The 16,562-nt window shown below is 39.2% G+C and overlaps 1 protein-coding gene across 1 annotated transcript in view; it reads right to left on the bottom strand.

Moving 5' to 3' along the window:
* Positions 1-457: 457 nt before the first annotated feature.
* eya1 (EYA transcriptional coactivator and phosphatase 1) overlaps positions 458-16,562 on the bottom strand; it is a 198,080-nt gene continuing 181,975 nt past the window's right edge. The window contains exons 13-17 of the mRNA XM_048595676.1: positions 13,813-13,973; positions 11,075-11,189; positions 9,012-9,133; positions 7,293-7,393; positions 458-2,381 (exon numbers count right to left, since the gene is read on the bottom strand). Coding sequence (XP_048451633.1) covers positions 2,301-2,381; positions 7,293-7,393; positions 9,012-9,133; positions 11,075-11,189; positions 13,813-13,973 — 580 coding nt within the window. The 3' untranslated portion in view covers positions 458-2,300. The remainder of the gene's footprint in view (positions 2,382-7,292; positions 7,394-9,011; positions 9,134-11,074; positions 11,190-13,812; positions 13,974-16,562) is intronic.

The raw sequence follows: 16,562 nt of genomic DNA, 5'->3' as shown, positions 1-16,562 counted from the left end.
GTGGCACAAGGGATGCTGGTTCATTCCATGGCACATTGATAAGATGGTGCCGAAATTAGACATGAGTGACGTCAAAGGGGTGGATTAGGTGGTCAATGAGACGCGTTCGGTAAGACGCAGTGAAAAAACTCACTCGGCCTCTTGGCAAAAAAAAACTTGCCAAGAAGTTCAACCCAACTTTCACTTAACCAAAAAATAAAGATTCAGTCCATAGATGAATGCACCTTCAGAAAGGTCAGCCAAATGTAAGACATCATAGTTACAATTTACCATAAACTACCAACATAGAAGGAAATGCTTTCACATGTACAAAATATATGCATGAGAATAGAATTATCACAACAGCTCAGTAATATCTCACATATAAGACAAATAAAGCAAGTACAAGCCTACAGTTACAAAATTAGATTGATGAGCAGCATTATCGAATAAAACTGTTCATCCATTAAGGAAGCATTTCAAAAGTGCATACACCATCATTTCACAAATTGATTTTTATTAATTTAAACACACAATTCATGAGAAAGGTCTGTACAGATATTTTGCAGATACAACACACTTTTTTCTTGTAGTGAGGCGCAGGTGATCTGTTGGTTTCCAGTCATTCTGATTGAAAAAACAAAATCATAGTCCACAGTTTTTTTTTATTCTTGATATTTTTCTGCAAATGTTTAATTCCCGAGTAGTTAAAACAGTTCACCATAATCTTTCCAGCAGCTGTATCCATCTAAGAAATCCCCTCCTGAAGAGGTAGAATTTTTTTCGTACTTACAAACAATTTCTTGCAGTTGCTGTAATGGATATCTGTGTGGAACTTTATGAAGAAATAAGACTATTAAGTACCTGAGGTATAAAACATCAGAACCAAAGTTCCTTTTGCAGTGATCACAGAGAGGGAGAAAGTGTAAATTTCAGGGATTACAATAAAAGTTGCATCTACTGTAAGTAGCCCGAAGAAAAATCTCAGTTGACAGCCAAGTATGTTAATATTTCAGGTGAAAAATGGACAATACCAAAATGGATCAGGTCTAATTGTACAAGCAAAATTCTATAATGTTCTAACAGCTTTTGTTCCAAAAAATCTAAATGTTCCTCTGCTAATGTATTTTCATACAAAAGAATGTAGACACTACAAGGCCGTAAGTTTATAGTAATTTTCATTCCCATTGTTAATAAATGAAAACAACTTTTATAATAAAAATATATACTGTATCATCTACATTATTTGCGTGTGAAGAGAGCAAGGAATTATTTTTGACTTTATTCAACTGGAGTATTTCATTTATTTGTTTGCAGAAAGATGGATACAAGTAATTTGGGGAAATGAGAAAGCTACAGAAAAAGGAGTAAATCTTGACACTTGACATTCAAGCTTTTGGTCTTTACAAAATAATCACAAAAATTCCATTATCTACATATTTACCCAACAAAAAGTTGCACTTTAACACACCAACATTTTGATAAGGCACAGCACTGTTTTATGTGCGCACAATACCCCTCCACACTGACACTTCACAAACAAGGCATTGTTACCTTTCAATTGCATTTGCCTTAACAATATGTAAAAGAATTGCCTGAATACAAATTTACACAAAATGACATTTTCTGTACATGATTGTCTTAGCAAACTGAAGTTATCTTAAATTATAAGAGAACAAATTTTCTGTAAACTACTTCGTGACTTGACAGAATCAAATGTGCTCTTTGTGTCAAATGGCAAAAATTCTAATTTAAGTACCTTCATAAATGATGTTAACATACAACAGTTCATAAATTATAACAGAGAACCCTGGATATCAGTAAAGAAACAAAACATGTCCACAAGTAAAAGATGCTGCCAGCATTTGTCCAACTCAGTTTTCAGTGTAAGTTTTAAATTCCTTAAGGTAAAAATGTATTTTTCTTTAAAGAGGCCTTAGAGTGATGACTGTCAATGCTTAAAGCATTATCCATACCATTTGTTCTGAGGACCATATAATCGGTGAGAGCTAAGCATCTTTTCAGATCCATTTTCTTCAGATTTTCAGATCCATTTTCTTGCAGCACTGCAGTAGCAACAGGGCTGTTGAACATTGTAATGGCTTTTCATTGTATAACCTCCACAGTCTTACGAGCCATCAGCAGCTTTGCCATGGATTAATTTGCCTCCATTTAAAGATTGGTCAAGGGTTAAGACAAATTGCAGCTGTATGTCAACACTTGGGACACATCACACAGTTTGGAGTCAGAAGCTGCCAGAAGACACAGAGATATTGTAGCCTACAAATAGTGAGGGTGGAGAGCTACATTTCAAAGTACTGCTACAAGTACTCCAATTCCAGGGCATGATGTAAGGCCATAAGGTCAGAGTGGCTTGAGATCCTCCAGAAGGGCATGGTGTGCTGTGAACAACACAAACAGGAAATCTGAGAAGACCACATAGCCTTTGCTCTAACTAAACAATTCATTGTTTGAAATGCAAACTCGAAACAGCCCAAAACATCAAAGACTTATATTTTGTTACATAAGTTATTGTTTAATATTTGTAAAAATCTACACTGTATTTTCAACAAAACTGCTTTTGGCTGTTTTTAAAAGAATAATTAAAGTTTTAAAGAAAACTGCTGAAGCAAGGAGTAAGTACACACCATAAGCATCCCTCAACTTTAAAATGTTGGAACATTAAATTATGATTTCCATTTGGCATCATATCCAGTACGCTGAATTAAATTGATACATCTGATGCAGCTGAGGCGTGAATTAACATAGCTCTTTTTAATGTGGTAAAAGCAGCAAGTTATTGAGTGGCATCCCATTTTTGTTCCTGAATATGCTTAGAAAGATCTGTTACAATGATTGAAATTTACTGTAGGAAGAGTCTGCCTCATTAAGCAAAGATATTTATGCCAATAGGTTATTACTTGCCACTACTCAGGCATCAGAATGATGACAATCAGCTTCTGTTCACTACAAAAACAAATAGATTCATTGTGGAAATACGACTCGCAGGTGAACTAGAAGGAGACCTTGTCAAAAAATGACTTGAAATGTTTTCCTCAGATCATTACCGTGTCTTATCAAAGGTAAATATTCTCAGAAGGAATGCATTCCGATCCCTAATGCTTGTGCTGACCTTAGTAATGACCTTTTCTTTGTTGTATAAATCCTTTACTGTAGGGGATGATGACTTTATTCACTAGTTACCAACCCAAAAGAGTGCATCTAGGCAAATATTTAGAAATACCCTCATTAGACTTTTGGGACTTTACAAAAAAATACTTACTGCTTTCGGACTGTCAATTTGTTAAGATTTCTTTCACCCTTTCTGAAGGAGGTGGTATGACCTTGGAGGAAGTTTAGCAAAGTGAGATGCATTGCAAGTTAATATGCTCCTCAGGGCTTACCCTGTGGATTGGACATTATCTTGCCACATCATATTCCTACCATCCAATGATTAATGTGTGCTTTTTGCATTTGTCATTGTGTTGCAGATTGTGTTGTTAAAAGACTCACATTTAGGATACCATTATTTTTTAACTTTTACTTTAAGCTATGTCCTCTTTCCTGTAATGGATGAGGTCAGCAGCACAAAGTGTTGAAGGGTATTTCTGCCTTGTAAGATATGGAACTTTTAGCAGCAATTTTTACTGTTCCATCACTTAGGTTCCCACAGAAAGAGCTTGTTGGAACATGCTATTCAATCCCAATGCTGCCTGAAAAGAATCTCTTTGAAAAGTTCGAAATAGAGAATCTGTCTCATTCTTTCACCTAGTAATTTTTGAAGCTTTTCCAATAGTCATGACCTTTAACTGTAGTTTGAATTAAGAAAAGTCCCCTATTAGGTCAGGTCCCTGCCTGCTCCTTAATTAGTGTTCTAAGTGATGTGGTTCTCATCAGGGAATTTAGTTGACATCAAAAGTCTGTAAAAGCTGAATTGCCATTATTTTTTTTGGGCACACATACAACAACTTCTTAATTTCAACAACAAAGAAACATGCGCTTTTAAGAAAATTCAAAACACAGAATGATTGAAAGAAAAGCCAGCTGACAGCTGGAATGCCTTTTATTGCAAATCATGCACAAAAATTCCTTAATTTCAACTGAAATGCAGATGTACTTTGAATGCTTTTCTCATTCAGAATTAGGTATGCCCAAAATAATTCAATGTTTTTCTTGCAGATGCAAAACTCAGATTCCTGCTGTAACTACAGCACTGGATCAGAAATGACATATTGGTGGAGATCTCCACCATCCTCCCACCCCCACTGCACCCTCTTCCCCATCACCTCCACTGGGTGGCAAACCAGTGGGAGCCTCACAGCTCTTATATGTGGAAGACTCAACACAAGTGCATTCAGGCAATTAACTGGCCAGAATTATGACAGTGGGAAGACAGAAATTCCAACAGAGAGCTGATGGCACCATCAAGACTGGTGCCTACTGTCAGTGCTCCTCCAAGCTCCACTCATTGCCTGATGCTGGATCCCTGGAGTCAGGTAAATGAGGCAGCAAGACAGTGATTCATTGGCATTCAGTGGGGACTGGGCTCTGGTGCAATGGCATTGAGTTGGCACCTCAGCACGTTCCCACTGCCAGATCTCTTGATTGGACACCAAATGCCTGTAAGCTTTACTGCCCGGTCTTTGGGAGCCTCAGAAAATGCTGGCGAGTCCCATTAAACCCCCGAGCTGAGCCGCTGCTCAATTCGGGTTAGCTCAGGGATAATTGACCTGAAATGGCTCATTTATGAATCTAACTGGCATTCTGCCATGTTGAGACCTTCCTGCCTCAACTGCCTGATTCTCCTAACTGTCCACCCCATCATCATGTCTGAAAGGCAGGCTTTCCTGGATTCAGCTCACTGTGTGATTGTGAGCATGATAAAACTACCCCCTGCCCTCTGTGACTCCCTCACCCTCCTTAACCTGTCATCAAGCATTGGCATGACTGACTGCCCCACTCTCCTTTATTACCCAGCTGGCTATGGTGACCATTACCTTGTTCCATTCTAATCTACCTGGGATCTTCCAAACTGCTGCCATTTAGAAGGCCAAGGGCAGCAGATACATGGGAAAACCATTGTAGATTCATAGAATCCCTATTGTGCAGAAAGAGGCCATTCAGACAATCAAGTGCACACCAATCCTCTGAAGAGCATCCCACCCAGACCCAGACTCCTACCCCGTCCTCTTAACCCTGCATTTCCCATGGGCAATCCACCAAGCTTATACATCCCTGGACACTATGGACAATTTTGCATGGCCAATCCACAAAACCTATACATCCCCGGACATGATGGGCAGTTTAGCATGGCCAATCTGCCTAACCTGCACATTGTTTGGACTGTGGGAGGAAACCGGAGTACCCAATGGAAACCCACGTAGATACGTGAAGAATGCGCAAACTCCACACGACAGACTCAAGGCTGTAATCAAATCCATGTCCCTGACGCTGTGATGCAGAATTGCTAACCACTGAGCCACTATGTTGCCTGCATGTTCCCCTCCAAGCCACACACCATCCTGGCTTGGAGATATGTCACCATTCCTTCACTGTCACTAGGTCAAAATCCTGGATCCCTTCCTAACAGGATGTTCAAGGACCACAGTGATTCAAGACCGTAGCTCACCACCAGCTTCTCCAGGGCAACTAAAGACATGCAATAAATACTGACCTCCCCAGCAATGCAATGAATGAATAAAAAAGTTGCTCCTTGGCACCAGCATCTGAAAACCATATGATAGTGTCACAGTGGATCTTGCTTTTGGCACTATGTAGTATTATCCCTTTCAGACCCATGTACTATAATTAACAAATGGAAATCTTATTCCAGATGCAAAATGCCCTAAATTCTCTTTCCATACCAGTCTTAAACTGATGAAGGGTCTAGGCCCGAAACGTCAGCCTTTCTGCTCCTATGATGCTGCTTGGCCTGCTGTGTTCATCCAGCTCTGCACCTTGTTGTCTTGTATCTTTTCAGTTAGTTTTATCCTCATAATGAGTGCTGTTCTCGAACTACGGCCTAATTAAAGTCTTAAATTCAACTAATTAAATTCAACATACTGCCTGTTATGTGTTAAATATACAAGTTAATATAATAGATACTAAACTAAAAGTTCTACCTTTTTTGTGGCCTTATCCACTTGCATGTCCGAGCTTACTTATCTGTGAAGCTTAAAACAAAAGATCCTCTGCTCCTTTATTTTGTTTAAGATTGTGCTATCTACTAACCTATATTGTGTCTCCTTTCCATACATTGAACCATAGCTTCCACTTATTTATCCATTTCACCAACCTATGTATGACCTTCTGAAATCTTACAGAGCTACAGTCACAACTGCCAGATCACCAAATCAGTGCCTTTAGTCAATTTTAATACTTTCTCCTGAACTCCTAAAGCCAGCTCCTTTATTCAATAGGAAAAAGCAATATGGATGCAATATAGATCCCTACAGAATTCCATTTTTTTGAACTTTTCAGTCTGAAAAAGCATGATTTCACTGTTTATTGTAGAACATAGTTTCCTTATGTGAGGTAGTTGTATTGGAGGCAGTTGAGGGGAGGTTCACTAAATTGATTCTAGAGATGAGGGGTTTGTCTTATGAAGAGACATTGAACAGTGTAGGCTGATACCCTCTTGAGTTTGGAAAAGAAGAAATCTAACTGAGGTATATCAGATACTAAAGGGCATTGACAAAGTAGACATAGATAGGATGTTTCCTCACGTATGGTAATCTAGAATGAGTCGTCATGGTTTTAGACCAAGCAGTGGCAGATTTAAAACAGAGAGGAAGAGAAATGACTTCTGTCAAAGGGTCGTGAATCTGTCAAATTCATTCCCCAAATTGCAGTGGATGCTGGGGCATGGAGTAAATTTAAGGAGGAGATGGACAAATGTTTAATTAGTAATGGGTTGGAGAGTTATGGAAAGTGGGCAGTAAAGTGGAGTTGAGGCAGAAATGAGATCTGACACAATTGTATCAAATGGTGGAGCAGGCTTGAGAGGCTGAATTGCTCACTCCTGTTCCTAGTTCTTATGAAGACTAGTTACTTGAGCAATGAGTGAAGGGCTTATTTCTGGAGTAATATTGTTATTTATTATGATTGAAAATTGTTCCAGATTTTGATGGTTGCTACCTGCAGTCTTTGAGATGTTTAAAGTGATTGCATTCCCCATCTGAACAGCCTTGCACAGTGCAACATAGATGCATACAACGTGGAAGAAGTTTCCTTTTGTTTAATGGACCTCACTTAAGAAATGCATGCACAAGTATTGCTTAATAAAGACAGTGCTACAATCTCAGATGATTTACCTTTTTAGATGCTTGTTCTTCTTCCACACCGTCTCCCACAACAACATACACTACTTTTCTGCCAAACCTTTGAATTATACGTTCAAAGCAGCTTTCTTTCCCTAAAGTAAAAATTGTAAATTGTTAACTTGAAATAACACATTATTTTACTGTTACGCCAAAGTTAAACATTTTGCTTAAGTGCAGCATTGTGGTGCAGCAGGTTGAAACTTATTGGTCACTGCATGGAGTATAGGAGTCAGGACGTCATCTTGTGACTGTACAGGACATTGGTTAGGCCACTTTTAGAATACTGCATTCAATTCTGCTCTCCCTACTATAGCAAAGATGCTGTCAAACTTGAAAGGGCACAGGTAAGATTCACAAGGATGTTGCTGGGGTTGGACGGTTTGATCTATAGGGAGATGCTGCATAGACTGGGGCTTTTCTCCCTGGAGCGTTGGAGAGATTTATAACATTATGAGGGACATAGATAGGGTGAATACCCAGAGTAGGAGAGTCCACAACTAGAGGGCATAGTTTTAGGGTGAGAGGGGAAAGACTTAAAAGGGATCTAAGGGGCAATATTTACATGCAGAGGGTGGTGTGTGTATGGAATGAATTGTTTGGGGAAGTGTTAGAAGCAGATATAATTACAACATTTAAAAAGCATCTGGATGGGTATATGAATAGAAAGGGTTTAAAGGGATATGGGCCAAATGCTGGCAAATAGGACTAGATTAATTTAGGATATCTGGTCAGCATCTGGTCTGGAGGAGGTTGACCGAAGGGTCTGTTTCTGTGCTGTATAACTCTATGACTCTATAGTGAAAGTACAAGCTTTTTGTTTGGAATTACTTGCATGAACTACCAATATCAGCTCTGCCATTAAAGGACATTGAGAGGGAGAGAAAGTGCGCCATACAGCAGCATCGACAATCACGTGGAAGCAAGTCAGTGTCTCTTTAGCTGGGAACAGTTGATGATATCGGGCAGCAAAGGAAGTGGATAAAAATGGGTATCTTTTCAAACAAACCAAAAATTTTATAAGCAGTGTCACATTGAGTAAAATTATTAACAATGTGTATTGTCATGAAATGATTACCTCAATTTAATATCTAAAGAGAAATGCAAGTCACACTATACAATTCATGTAGCAGGAAGTAAAAGTTAATGGGTAATTCTGTCTTTGCGTTTTATGGTTTACATCAATGGTTTAGCCTACGATTCAGAAATTTCGAGCCGCTGCAAGAATAGATCTCCACTAATATTTTTGGCTGACAGTGAGGGGGAAGGAAACAGATTGCACGAAGATATCAAAGGACTGCTTAACTGGGCAGAAAAACTGCGAAGTGGTGCAGGTATAGAAAGTACTGTGTCAAAAAGTGGGAGAGGCAGACATTTACATCACATTTAAAAATTATTTGTATATGCCTTGAAGGGTTGTATCATACAATGCTACATACAATCCAAGAGTTGGATAGTAGAATTAGTCTGGGTAGCTTTTTCTCAGTTGACACAGGCACGGTGACCCAAATAAACTCTTGTCCTGTCATTCATCTCGTAGGAAAGCTTTCCTTCCAAATATTGCCAGAGTTTTACACTCATATGTTTATAATCATATCTTTAACGGGGAAATAAGGTTCATAGATGAATTTTGAGAAGTGCCAGATATACTTAGACTAGAGATGAAGTGAAATACATAAGTTATTTGTGCTTTGGTATTCTGATTTTACTCACCTATTTTGGTTGCACTATATATGTTTTCAATTGGAAAAACAATTCCTAATCCATACAGCAAGACTTTGGCAAGAGCAGGTATCAATTGTGTTGTGGTTACTAAAATATTTATACAGTTTGACCTGAAAGACATCATATTGTTGGCATTACTACAAGTTATATTCCAAAGTTGGTGAAAGAATCAGTTATAAAATCGAGTCAAACAAGTTCTGCAATTTTGTTAGCATCTAAAAACCATAAATTGTGTTATTAAAGTACACTTCTTTATATAAATTTACATTTTGCTGTATTATTATAACAAAAATTTGCAAAAACAAAGGGTAATGTACTCACACTTGCATAACCATTATGCAATCATAACTGTACTAGAAGAATGAAGTAAAAAGTGAATGTAAGATTTGATTTGAAGGGTTAGGGGTTCAATATAATATCCAGCACCCTACGATTGAGGTGGGGAGTGGGGTTAGTGAGGTAATAATTTGTCTTGCTCCTTGTATGTCTTGCTTTGTCTAAGCATCCTATGATCTGTATGTCCTTGTTTGCTATGATCTGCCTGTACTGATTGTCAAACAAAACTTTTCACTGTACTTAGGTACACGTGACAACAATAAACCAAATCAAATCAAATTTAGGGGTAAAGGCTTGGTAGCATGAACCACAGCCCCTCCCCCCTGCACCCAATTCCCCTTACTCACATAGTTTAAAACATCCACTAAGGGTGAAACCCTTAAACCTTCTGAAGCTATTTTCTTTCTCATCCTTTCCTGAGGTTTGCTCTGTATCACAGTTCTCTATTTAAGAAGGCAATTGTCAATCTGCTACTACAATGTTGCTAAAGTTGGAGCAAAAATCTGTGATTTGCAAATGGAGGATCCACAAACTGTGATAGATATTATGTTCTTAATTTTCCCACCGTCAATGTTTTGAAATTATGGGTGTGGGTGATATTTCCCTATACTGTAGCACGGCCGAGAAGGACATTTGAGCACGTGCAGGATTGTGTTTGTGAGTCTAGCTTCTGAAACACTGGAAGGAATATTTAATTTGGCCTGTCATAAATGTTCAACTGAAGTCAAAGGAAATGAAAATGGAGCAGGGTGTATAGGTGGCTGGAGAACATGACTGGCAGGAAGGATATACAGTATTTGACTGAGTTGCACAACAGGTAGGTGCTGCATATAATGGGCACCGGATCCAATATTGCCAGCTGTGCACCTTCACCAACATTAAACACCACCACCCCCCCCACCGGCATAGCATTATCATCACATGGCAATAACTTGGAACAGGTCCATGCGGATGACGATCTTCAGCGCATTTAGTGCGGCTGCTCCCCATGTTCCCTCAGTTCCAAAGAATGACAAGAACAGTTGAGATCCTTTTTGAAACCCATTACAATTTGGATGAGCATTTGAAATGCTATACCATACAAGGCTATGGGCTAAGTGATGGAAATGGGATTAGAATAAACAGGTGCTCGACGACTGGCACAGACAGGATGGGCTGAAGGGCCTTTATCTGTGCTGTGAAATTTCTACTTCTTGTTTCCCCACCCGAGCAAGCAAACATCTCGTTACCTTTCCAACATAAAACGTTTCTCCTTAATTTCCTACATTATTCAGTTATGATCAGTTCGTAAAAAATGAACCTTAATGTTTAAATTCCATTTGTGACAGAAGAGCTTACTGATCCAATTTGTTCAAGCCATACATAATATCTTCTATCATTGCATTTGATAGATCAGAAGGGAACAATTCACTGTCTTAGTATTCTCTAGACAAAAGAAAATCCAGGATAGTCAATCTTTCCGTACATATGGAACCATAAAATGTTTTTATCCCTAAACCACCCCGTTTCCATTCATTTTACAACACACACAAATATCCGCAAAAATAAGAAAATAATATATTCATGCTTCATGTTTTGCTTTCTTTACCTGTTACTTTTCAATGTTTCTTTCATAGGAGCCAATTTTTTTCATGCCTATGTATTTTGTTATAAACCATTTTCATTGTGTAATAACTTTGATGTGCTGGAAACTGTAAGTTCAGATTGCCCCTCACCTTGAATGAATGAGTGTGAGGACTTTCAGTGCAAGTGTTAGCCATGAATCTGTTAGAGCTTCAATTTCTGCTCGCAACTGCAACCATGATTCCCTTTTATTTGGACCAAGGAGACCTGAGATGTTGAAAATAATTATTCTGAGTTAAAGATTCATTTGCTATTTATATCAAATTTTTTAACAATGCGGTTGACTGTTAACTGACCTCTGAAATGCCTAGCAAGTCACTCAGTTCAAGGGCAATTAAGGATGGGCAACAAACAATGCCCACACCCATTGGAAGAATAACAACAAAATTCAATATTTAATAAGATCTATACAAAACTATGCAATTTTGTTACAAAACATCTTTAAGAGAATGGTCCATATTACCAAATGGCACACTTAAATATTACATAAAGTCATAAAAGTTAAAATCTAGTTATTTTCAAAATGTTCTGTTTCTTTTATTTCACATTTTGATTTTTGTTTCTCTCTGTGTGTCATGAAGCCATATTCAGCCAGCAGGGTTGGATAACATACCCACTTGATTAACCAATGAAGCCCTGTTAGAATCATGTTTCTTTTGGGGGTTACTTTTGCAAAATACCAACTGGAAACATGAGTCAAATAGGGTTAGTGGGGAAATTGAATTCCACTGGAAAGTTAGCTTCTTTTGACATGCAAATATGCAATTCATTAATGTGCTCCAAATTCCAGTTTATTTGAGAACTGATAGATTTCAAACAAAATATACAAACTTGACCAAGAGAAAACCCTCATACACAAATATTTTGGTTGGATTTCTTTTATTTAAAGAAGACGTCGAATATTATGCCAAATCGGCTGCAAATGCAGATCCTGTTGTTTAGCACAAACCTAATTAAACCCAGTAAGTCTACACTGAAGATTTGAATAGTCACATATCATGATTATAAAATACATATACATGTTTACAATTGGCAAAGATTTAAATATTCCAACGCTACCCTATTAACAAAAGAAAAATGATGTGTTTTACTCCAAACAGATAAATTACATGAAAAGAATACTGAATTTAAATGTTGACTTTTAAAATTCTGTCTAAATCATTATTTTTAGCAGGTTTCAAGAATCGGATATATCAGAACAACTGCCATCAATCTAATGATTAGTCAAAACAGTATTCACAAATTACTAAGAAAATATCTGTTTGCTCTTGTCCTTGTTACTTACCAAATGATTTAATTTATAGAGTCATAGAGTCACTCAGCATGGAAACGGACTCTTTGGTCCAACCAGTCCATGGCGACCATGTTCCCAAACTAAACTAGTCCCACCTGCATTTGGCCTATATCCTCCCAAACATTTTCTATTCATGAACTTATCCAAATGTCTTTTAAATATTGTAGCTGTACCTGCATCCATCACTTTCTCTGGCATTTCATTCCACACACAAACCACTTTCTGTGTAAAGAAGTTGCCCCTCACGTCCTTTTCAAATCTTTCTCCTCTTACCTTAAAAATATGGCCCCTAGTTTTTAACTTCCCCACCCTAGGGAAAATACCTTTGTAATTCATCTTATCTATGCCCTCTCATGATTTTATAAACCTCTATAAGATCATCCCTCAACCTCCTACACTCCAGTGAAAAAAGTCCCAGCCTTTCCAGTCTATTTCTTTATCTCAAACCCTCCATTTCCAGCCACATCCTGGTAAATCTTTTCCAAACCCTCTCTAGTTTAATAATATTCTTCCTATAACAGGGCGACTAGAACTGCACACAGTACACCAGAAGAGGTCTCACCAATGCCCTGTACAACCTGAAAATAATGTCACAACTCTAATACTGCAAGATCTAAGCAATAAAGGCAAATGTGCTAAACACCTTCTTATGCACCCTATCGATATATGATGCCAACTTCAAAGAATTATGTACCTGAAGCTCTAGGTCTCTCTGTTCTACAACAATATCCAGGACCCCACCATTAACTATATAAGTCTTGCTTCTGTTTGTTTTACCAAAATCAATACCAAATTAACCTCCATCTACCACTCCTCAACCCATTGAGCCAATTGATCGAGATCTCTTAGCAATCTTAGATAACCTCTTCACTGTCCACTATACCACCAATTTTGATGTCATCATCAAACTTACTAACCATGCCTTCTATATTCTCATTGAAATCATTTATTTAAATGAAAAACAAAAGTGGACGCAGTACTGACCCTTGGGGAACATCACTGGTCACAGGCCTTCAGTCTGAAAAACAACCCTCCATCGCCACATTCTGTCTCCAACCATCCAGCCGATTTTGTATCCAATTGGCCAGCTCACCCTGAATCCCATGTGATCTAACTTTACTAATTCATTTACCATGCAGAACCTTGTCAAAGGCTTTACTAAAGTCCATGTAAACAATGTCTACCGCTCTGCCCTCATTAATCTTTTTGGTTACTTCATTAAAAAAATTCAAACAAGTTTGTGAGACATGTTTTTCCTCACACAAAACCAATCCTTGCCTCTCGAAATGCATGTAAATCCTACCTTTCAGAATAGCCTCCAACAACTTAACCCACCACCAGTGTCAGACTCAGAGACTAGTGTCAGACTAGTTTCCAGGCTTCTCCTCACAACCTTTCTTAAACACTGACACAACATTAGCCACCCTTCAGTCCTCTGGTACTTCACCCGTGGTTATATATATTTATTGCAGTAAATCTTTATATATCTTTATATAAATCTCCAACTACATCACAAAAGAAGATTAGAATACTTGCCTCCAACATTATTTTTGTAGGTGTTATATATTTCTTTTACTCGTCGATAGCGGAAAGCTAACTTCCGCATCCAATCAACTCCGCCACGCACACCAGTTGCTAGGCAAAGATTTGCACTAGTTGCTGCAGCATGAAAGCCATCTGTAGCAAAGTTATAAGTGCTGTATAAATGGACACAAATTATACAACTGTCAGTGGATAACAAACACATTGATGTTTCATACAACATCCTGTCTTATCCAATTTCCCCTTCCCTGGAGCGGCATGGGTACTGGTGAGAAAGTTGCGAAAATGTAGCCAGAATGAAAAAAATTGGAAGCCTGATGTTGAGGAAAATGTTCCCAATTTTCTCTTTGAACTTTAAACTGTTACTTCAGATCCCAATTGAGCGGTGACTACCTTACTTACAGCACTGGAATCTTGTTAAATGACTTGGCCTCCACAGCCTTCTGCAGCAATGAGTTCCACAGATTCACCACTATTACATAGAAAAACATTCCTCCTCATGTCAGTTCCAAAGGGTCAACCCTTCACTCTGAGGTTGTGCCCTTGGGAAACATCTTCTCCGTGTCCACTCTATCCAGGCCTCTCAGTATTCTGTAACTTTCAATCACATCACCCCCTTATCCTTCTAAATTCGATCAAGTACGGGAAGCTTATCAGACACAAATCCATAGTGTCCTGGGGAAACCAGGCAATTCAAATCTGGTTCCAAAGAAGAGTCACTGGACTTCTAAAGTTAGCTCTGTTTTTCTCTCTCCACTGACCTTGGCAGACCTGCTGATTTTCTCCGGTACTTTCTGTTTTTATTTCAGATTTCTAGCATCTGCAGTATTTTGCTTTTAACTCAAGGCCAGGGATTGATTTCATTGCCCTGGGGCAATGATGGAGTGATCACAGTGAAAGGGAACAATTTCAGATTGAAGGGTCAGATCACATCTTGGGCACGAAGGGGAAGAGGATTTCTCACAGGTCAAAATCACTCTGCCTCTACATTCAGAGGGTGTAGGGTCAACGTGGGTATATGCAAAACCATGGGTTTTGGGAGTACATTGTAGGCATTAATAATTATGGAAATGGGAGGGAGGCTGAAATATCATGGGGGCTGTGGGGACGGCAATACGAAAGAGAGGGTGAAAGATGGCGGGTGGTGTAGGGGCAGGGTTTATCTTGCACCTCAAGCAGAGCCTACATGTCACTCACAAGAAAAAGAAGTTGAAACCTTGCCATCATGGCAACAATTGAACAAATTGCCAATGTGTGCAGAATGGGTGGAGCAAGTTACTGCTCTTTCCTGCAGAGGCATAACCTTTGATTCCTTATGAATCAAGAACCTATCTATCTCTGTCTTAAATGCACTCAATGACTTGGCCTCCACAGCCTTCTGTGGCAATGAGTTCCACAGATTCACCACCATTACATAGAAAAACATTCCTCCTCATGTCAGTTCTAAAGGGTCAACCCTTCACTCTGAGGCTGTGTCCTTGGGTCCCAGTCTCTCCTACTAGTGGAAACATCATCTCCATATCCAGTCTACCGGGCCTCTCAGTATTATCCCCTCATCCTTCTAAACTCCATCAAGTACAGACCCAGAGTCAACCATTTCATATAACAAGCCCTTCATTCCTGGGATCATTCTTGTAAACCTCCTCTGGGCTCCCTCCAACACCAGCACATCCCTCCTCAGATACAGGGCACAAAACTCCTTACACAAATGCGGTCTGACTGCAAACTTATATAGCTCCAGCAGTACATCTTTGCTCTTGTATTCCAGCCCTCTTGAAATGCATGCTAACATTACAGTCGGCTTCCTAAGTGCCAATTGAACCTGCACATTAGCCTGAAGAGAATCCTGAACTGGGGCTCCTAAATCCTGGTTGGATATTGAGGTCTCCCTGTCCCGACATGAACGATCGAACTTCTCCAACTAACATGCAAATTTTCTCTTCCTGTGAAATGAGGTGCAATCCACCAACACCCCCTTCAGCCCCTTCTCTCAAGCTCTTACACACCTTGGCCCTCTCAGTCTGACTTGGGGCTAATGCTTCCTGCGATGCAACAGATGCTAGTGGAGATATATGAGCAAGAGAGGTGATGAGTTATCCCCTGTGACTGTGTAGGATGTGTAGAGGGCAGGAAGAGGCCATTCAGCCCTTCTAGTTCCAACACTTAATGAGATTATGGCTGATCTGTGGCCGAATTCCACATACATGCCTTGGCCCATATCCCTTAATATTTTCGTTTTGCAACAATGTGTCTATCTCAGATTTAACCTTAACAACCAATCCAGCATCAACTGCCATTTGTGGAAGAGAGTTCCAAACATCTACCACTATTTGTGTGCGAAAATGTGTCCTATCGTCTCTCCTGAATGGTCTGGCCCTAGTTCTAGAATCCCTAACCTTTATCTACTCTGTCTTTTCCTGCTCATGTCTTGAGGGTGATTACATTGAAGAGAGTGCAGAGGAGATTCACCAGGATGTTGCCGGGGATGGAAAGTCTCATTATGAGGAGAGACTGGATAGGCTCGGATTGCTTTCACTGGAGCAGAGGAGGCTGAGGGTGGGGGCGCTGTGATTGGGTTATATAATATTATGAGAGGTGTAGACAGAGTAGATCATGAGAATTCTTTCCCCTTGATAGACATGTCTAAGACCAAAGGGCATAAGTTTAAGGTAAGGAGCAAGCACTTTAGAACGGATCTGAGAAAAGAATCTTTCACTCAGAGGGTGAGAGATAGTAGGAACTGC

This window comes from Rhincodon typus, chromosome 4 (genome assembly GCF_021869965.1).
Source record: "Rhincodon typus isolate 14 chromosome 4, sRhiTyp1.1, whole genome shotgun sequence".
Taxonomy (NCBI): Eukaryota; Metazoa; Chordata; class Chondrichthyes; order Orectolobiformes; family Rhincodontidae; genus Rhincodon; species Rhincodon typus.
This window is presented reverse-complemented; position numbering and strand designations above follow the sequence as displayed.